This window comes from Cornus florida, unplaced genomic scaffold (genome assembly GCF_030987335.1).
Source record: "Cornus florida cultivar Cherokee Brave unplaced genomic scaffold, ASM3098733v1 CherokeeBrave_3.0.0_Hap2_Chr05, whole genome shotgun sequence".
Taxonomy (NCBI): domain Eukaryota; kingdom Viridiplantae; phylum Streptophyta; class Magnoliopsida; order Cornales; family Cornaceae; genus Cornus; species Cornus florida.
This window is the reverse complement of record NW_026775575.1, coordinates 63,843,359-63,850,527: the sequence shown is the minus strand read 5'-3', so window position 1 is coordinate 63,850,527 and position 7,169 is coordinate 63,843,359. Positions and strand designations below refer to the sequence as shown.

At 34.4% G+C, this 7,169-nt stretch overlaps 1 protein-coding gene across 1 annotated transcript; it reads left to right on the top strand.

Annotated features, from left to right (window-relative positions):
- Positions 1 to 3,286: 3,286 nt before the first annotated feature.
- On the top strand, positions 3,287 to 6,142 carry LOC132309366 (galacturonosyltransferase 8-like). Its single transcript, XM_059807683.1, has 3 exons — positions 3,287 to 3,487; positions 3,912 to 5,159; positions 5,708 to 6,142. Exons 1-3 carry the CDS (start codon positions 3,287 to 3,289, stop codon positions 5,981 to 5,983), a joined length of 1,725 nt encoding a protein of 574 aa, XP_059663666.1. The 3' UTR covers positions 5,984 to 6,142.
- The last annotated feature ends 1,027 nt before the right edge of the window (positions 6,143 to 7,169 follow it).

Below are 7,169 nucleotides of genomic sequence, written 5' to 3'. Positions count from 1 at the left end.
CAGTGTATAGAGAAGCGTAGAATTCCTTGGATCCTTTTATTGGAGGTTTGGGCCTCTATTTATACACAAAAATTGGTAGAATTAAGGTGGGACTCGCGTTGCTTGTCCTCCAATCCTTCCCATACATGACTTTCTTTACAAATAGAGTTCTTTCTATTATATAATATTTCCTACGCAGAACTTGCCTTGTATAGAACTTCCTAGCAAAGAATTCTCCTTTTATGACAAATCCTTCTACCGATAGGACTTGTTCAATCTTGGAAAACTGGGCTGAATATACCTTGAATCAGTTGGGCTTGAATAATGGGCCGGATGTTTAATATTAACATGTTGGGCTGATAATCTCTTGATCTGGGCTTCAACAGGGCTGAAGGTCAAATAACAATAGTATTGGGCTTGTGAACAGTGAACTTGGACTAGTATCAAACTCAATTTGGGTTTGATCCGGATGGGCTTCTGAAATCTACCAAATGTAGATTTATATAGTGATGACGTGTTCAATGCTCATTGGAGGGGATTTTTTCCCTCCACACCCTCCCAAGAAAAGTATGTAATAGTCTTAGGGAGCCATCCACCGACTGTGGGACATCAGTTAAAGATTGAGTCTGGAAAATCCCACTCTCTCTGGATCCACACATCCTCGGCTGATCTACCAAAGCCTCAAAGAGTCGACACTCTCTCTGCAACTAGAGCTGTGATTAGGCACAGACCTGGACCTGGACCTGGACCTGGACCTGGACTAGTGCCCCCTTACTGAATTTTTTATATTTTCATTTTAGACTTCAATTTTTTTAGAATTTATGAAGATGTCCCTACTAAAATTACAATTTGCCCCCATTGAATTCTTCTTCTTTTTTTTTTTTCTTTTTTTTTTTTTTACATTTTATACTTTAAATTTTTAAAAATTTATGAAGCACTAAAATTACAATTTGCCCTATTGAATTAATTTTTTTTCACATTTTATATTTTAAAATTTTAAAAATTTATGAAGAAAACTTCATTACAATTACAAAAATGGACCCACCATATAAGTTTGCCCCAAAAATTAAAAGATCACCCCCTCACAAAATTTTCTGGGTGCGTCACGGACTATGATCTCATTTTGGTTAGAACATGAAACCTTATAATGATAAGAATATAGTCTATCATTTCTTTCTGGTCATATAACAACACGGAAGCCCCAAAGCAGCTTAATTGACCAGAGTTCTTTTTTATTTCCAGCCTTTCGTAACTGAGGCAGCCCAACACAAAAATTCTAGAAAATCATTGGGCCAGGAGTGATTTGGAATGGGACATTTGGCCATATTGTTGGCCAATAGTTGGTTTTTCCTTTTGTAGTTTCTTTTGTTTTGGTTGCCAGCCAAATATATATATACACACGCACGCATAAGTGACTGTCCATTGACAGTCGCAGTTATACGCGCATATCTCCATATGAATTGATTAAAAAAAGAGAAAAGAAGAAAAGAATAATTTAAAAAGGTATTTTTATCTAAATATTAATGTTAGTAGAGCCCATAAAAATGGAAAGTCAAAGTAATTAATGCATTTAAAACTAACCAATCTTAACTGTGAATGGACAATCGTTTGGGCGACTGCAATTAGCATTCCATATATATATATATATACACATACAGTTTATATATATATATATATATATATTCATGAAAATTCCATAGTTTTTTTTTTTTTTTTTTCAGTAAATATGAATGGACACCTTACAAAGTTATAAATTATAATCACAGTTTTGTCAGTCCAAATTAGATTAAGAAAAAACCTAACCTTGATATATTCTACATGTTTTTATTTTCTAGGATTATAGTTCTGCATAAATCTTGTTATTTATTTATTTTTTATTTTTAAAAAAAGGATAATTTATCTCACTTTTGTTCTTTGTCTCATTTTTTTTATTTTAAAAAATGAAAAAAATAAATAAATAACCAATTTATCGCACTTTTCTCCTTTGTCCTCTTGTTGTTGTTTTTTTTTTATTATTTTTTATTTTTTTTTTTTTTGACAGCATAAACAAAACATTTTCATTATGCCTTGTCATTCATTCAAATTTCATTTTTAAAGGAGTAACTCATGCATAATACATCATGCACCCAACATTGCATGATACATCATGCACTCAACATTATATTAGATGATATAATAGATTATTTTGTTTTATATAATTTGAGAGAATTTAACTTTGTAAATATGTTTCTCATAACAAATAAAATTTTTTGACTTTATTGACAGGAAACTAAAATTATTATTTATTTCTTTGATAGTGTGTTACACTCAAATGGAGATATTTTGAGTGTTAGAGATTTTGTGCTGGTAGTCAATATAAATTTTTAACTTTTTCCCTACAATTCTCGAATTATCTATCTTTTACTTTATAAAATTTTATTTTATAGAGAAATAAATGTTAGCACTCTTGAATTTGTTTTTTTATTAATTTGTGAATGTTCGAATGAATATCAGTCTCCAAATTAATGGTACAAAACACATTAAAAATAAAAAGAAATTGCCTTATTATTAAATAAATGTGGCGGGTGGCTCACACACGTCTAGTAAGACAAAACAATCAGCTTTCCAAATTAAAACAAATGGTTAATTATACAAAACACTCTTAAAAATAATAACAAAATACCCTTAAAAATAATAACAAATTGCATATAAGCTTAGAAATAAGGCAGTTGCTAGAACTACGACATTCCTACTAATGGTCTCACAAAAGGTGTTGGGGGCTCCCAGGACAATCAGCTTTCCAAATTAAAACAAATGGGTAATTATACAAAAACACCCTTAAAAATAAAAATAAATTGCACGAAACACTCATTATTAAAAAAGATTAAAAATTCGGTCTCACAAAAGGTGTGGAAACTCCGCACACTTCTTGTGAGATGGGGACAAATTTACACTGAATGATTTAAAACCCTGATCAAATTTAGTTACATCTGCCAGTGTTCATCTAAGAAAATTAATGATAACATTAATCAATTAATCACCCATAATAATTATAAATGTACTTAGTATTACTAACATCCATTCAGATAATCACTGCGGTAAAAACAACTGGATAGTGGTTATGTAGTGTGTGTAAATTGTGTGCGTATATTATATAGAATGTAGATGACCGATAGGCACTATCAAGTTTCCTAAACTGCTAGATCCCCTGTTCCCGCGCAATCACGCTTATCTCTCTTTCTCACTTTCTCTCTCTAGACTCCATTCCGTAGATATTATCAGTGAAACCCTCTCACACACACTAAACTCTCTCTGACACACGAATGAGATGAGGAACACAATGCTTCGAAGATATTACGATTCACTCGTTAATAGGAAAAGTGGAATCGCCGGCGGTGTGATTCGATCCCCGATCTTCATTTTCAAACTCTTCGCCTCCGCAGCCTTCGTCTTCTTCATTCTCTATGTTCTCTTCATTTCCTCCACCAAACCCTCCCATTTCACCCTCGTAACTACCATAACCCCTCCTGTATGTGCATTCTCACTCCCGCTCTGTATATACTGTGTGTATATTAAACATATATATGTGTATGTATATATATGTTCTAACATTGTTTCTGTATTTCTATGTGCACTAACGGTGTCTTCTTTGATTCTTATGTGCATTTTCACACTCTCTGTATATAAAATCCATGTATTTATAACATTTTCTCTGTATTTCCATGACGGTTTTTTTTAGGGCTTCTCTGATGATTCATATGTCATATATATACACACACAATATTGTGTCTGTATTTCGATCTGTAGACTGTTTTTTATTATAATTATTTAGGATTTCTCTGATGATTCGTATGAATCATATGTTTTTTTTTTTTTGGTATGCATTTTTTACTCTCTGTGTAAACTATATATATGTGTAATCACTGGATTATTATTATTTTTCTTTGAATTAGGATTTGTCTGATGATCCAAACGGGGTTCGATCGATCGGAAGGTCCGTACTCGGTCTCAAATTGGATCCGTTGAAGCCGAGACTCGACCAGATCAAAAAGCAAGCCGACGATCATCGATCTCTTGTTCTCAATTACGCCGCATATGCTCGGAAGCTCAAGCTCGAGAACTCCAAGCTTGTTAGGGTTTTCCATGATCTCTCTCGCAATTATACAGATCTGATCACGAAACCTCCCTACAGTTCTCTGTTCGGCAAGTATTGGAACTCATTTGATGAAGCCAAGGTATGGCAGTTCGAGAAGGCGGTCAAAGAACGGATCAAAGCCACTCGGAAAGTCATCGCAGAGGCGAAAGAGTCTTTCGACAATCAGCTCAAAATTCAGAAGCTGAAGGATACGATTTTCGCGGCAAATGAGCTGGTCTCGAAGGTGAAGAAGCAAGGGGCGTACTCGAGTTTGATTGCCGCGAAATCGATTCCTAAGAGCCTGCATTGCCTCACAATGAGGTTAATGGAAGAGAGAATTGAGCATCCAAACAAATATTCCGACGAAGGAAAGACAATGCCTCCAGAATTGGAGGATCCAAAACTCTACCACTACGCCATTTTCTCCGATAATGTGATTGCAGCGCCTGTTGTGGTGAATTCTGCAATCAAGAACTCGAAAGAGCCATGGAAGCATGTGTTCCATGTTGTGACTGATAAGATGAATCTCGGAGCAATGCAGGTTATGTTCAAGATGAGGGACTACAATGGAGCTCATGTTGAAGTGAAGGCAGTGGAGGATTACAAGTTCTTGAACTCTACGTATGTTCCCGTGATTCGACAGCTTGAGTCGGCAAATATGCAGAGCTTTTACTTTGAGAATAGGGTTGAGAACGCAACAAAAGATGCAAACAACATGAAATTTAGGAACCCCAAATACTTATCCATCCTGAATCATCTGAGGTTCTACTTGCCAGAAATGTACCCGAAATTGCACAGAATTTTGTTCTTGGATGATGATGTGGTTGTTCAGAGGGATTTGACAGGCTTGTGGAAGATAGATATGGATGGGAAGGTTAATGGAGCTGTTGAGACTTGTTTTGGATCATTCCATAGATATGCACAGTACATGAACTTCTCACACCCTTTAATCAAAGCCAAGTTTAATCCAAAGGCGTGCGCATGGGCTTATGGGATGAACTTCTTTGATTTAGATGCTTGGAGAAAGGAGAAAAGCACACAACAGTATCACTACTGGCAGAAACGGGTGAGATTGATTTTTTTTTAATATTGCTATTCGTTTGTTAATTCATAACACAAATAGTAATTAACTCTACTATATAGTCGTATAGTTTTTAATTCACAGCCCTTAGAATTAATCTAGAGTTAACTTTGAGGGTTACAATATTAAACTTATGAACCATGTTTTGTTGCCAAAATGATGAGGGACCTCCCAAATAATTGGGATAAAAGTAGTTGTGCGAGTGTATAGGACTATCTATGTTTTACATGGGACTCTACAACCATACACATGAAGAAAGATCTTCCCTCTGTGTTATATTTTTGTTCTATTCTAATTTTTGTTTTTCATTTTTTTTTTTTCAAAAGTTCAAGTAAGCGTCCACACCCCCATAATATTATCCTAGCAGGGCTTGAAAACATTACCTTTCGAAAGGAGAGATCATTTCATCTGAACTAATGCCCATTAGTTTTATTCCAAATTATGTGTGGATGTTCTGCTATTATCGTGGTACTTTGTTTATTGCAAAATTGATTTTGCTTGATCACTTACAGAAATGCTGAATTTTGTTGCAGAACGAGAACCGGACCTTGTGGAAATTGGGGACATTGCCCCCCGGCCTGATCACATTTTATTCCACAACAAAGCCACTGGACAAGTCTTGGCATGTTCTGGGGCTTGGCTATAATCCAAGCATAAGCTGGGATGAGATTCGTAATGCTGCAGTTGTGCACTTCAACGGGAATATGAAGCCATGGCTTGATATTGGCATGAACCAGTTCCGGCCACTTTGGACAAAGTATGTTGACTATGACATGGAGTTTGTTCAGGCCTGCAATTTCGCTCTCTAAATCAATGGTCGTAGTTGAAACCTTGCTTGGGGATCTGCCAAAGCTAGTCCTGCCTGCTGCAAGCATCTGTTCTTTTAGACTCCCAACTTTTTCTTACATGTAAATCAAGTTTTCATGTATTTGCATTTAGAATTTTCATCTCCATCCAACATAGCCATTCTTCTTTGCTTTATTATTATTATTTTTAGGATTCTGCTTCCAAATGTTCATATGTGTTTACAATTTGACTTTTCTTTGCTGAATATTTATTCTTTAATTGATCTTTTAGATTTTAGAAATCTCATTTTATACATACATACATACAGATATATATATATAAATATTTATATGGTGGTAATCAACATTGCTGATTGTGCATCGGTACTTGTGAGTTTAAGTATGTGATAATGCAATGGACTGTTTGCTAACAGAATCAGTTTGTAGGAAATCTACATAGAGATTATGAGAAATTCTAGTGTGGGAGAACTTTGTAAAATTGGCTAAAATCATCTCATTTTAGGCACTGTGTCGTATAGTTTTTGGTTTGAGTAGCATCTAGATACGAGCACAGGTTCTTTAAAAGGTTGTCCTCATTGTTCCATTCTGAGATATTTTTCGTTTTTTTTTTTGTAGGGCATTTGAGCTCTCCTGGCCCGTGAATTTGCCATGTTGCTAGAATGATTTCTTGTATAAGAAAAACTGAGATTTTAATTCACAAAAAAAAAAAATATTTAAAACCTATCCATTTGCTGAACATTTGTTGTGTAAGGAACAAGAATACTAATATGAGTGGGTTGACGTGTTAAGTTAAACTTAACTTCTTCAACACAAGCTTTTTAATTCGAGGCTAACCCAAATCTCTATACTCCTTTTATTTTTTATCTTTGCTTGTTTGTTTGTTGAAAATGAATCCAATGACACTACAATAGATGGATGAGACATTCTTGAAATGAAATTATTAGAAATGTATAACAATTAAGTTATTTTTATTTCGCCTTTTTACAATTTTGGTTGCAGTTAGCCCATAATATACCCAGTTCTATTTCTTATTTTAATAATAGAATATCATATTGTCAATTTTGCACTTTTTAAATCAGTTTATCCACTATCACTCCTGAATAAATTAAAGCTGGTCCAGTATAAAAATGTCTACTCTAGTATAAAAATGTTTCATAGATTCATGCAGAAAAATGATTTTGTTACTATG

Coding starts and splice junctions, on each gene's coding strand:
- LOC132309366 (XM_059807683.1), top strand. CDS start 3,287: ATGAGGAACACAATGCTTCGAAGATATTACGATTCACTCGTTAATAGG. Junction 3,488..3,911: donor TAACTACCATAACCCCTCCT/GTATGTGCATTC, acceptor TCTTTGAATTAG/GATTTGTCTGATGATCCAAA. Junction 5,160..5,707: donor ATCACTACTGGCAGAAACGG/GTGAGATTGATT, acceptor ATTTTGTTGCAG/AACGAGAACCGGACCTTGTG.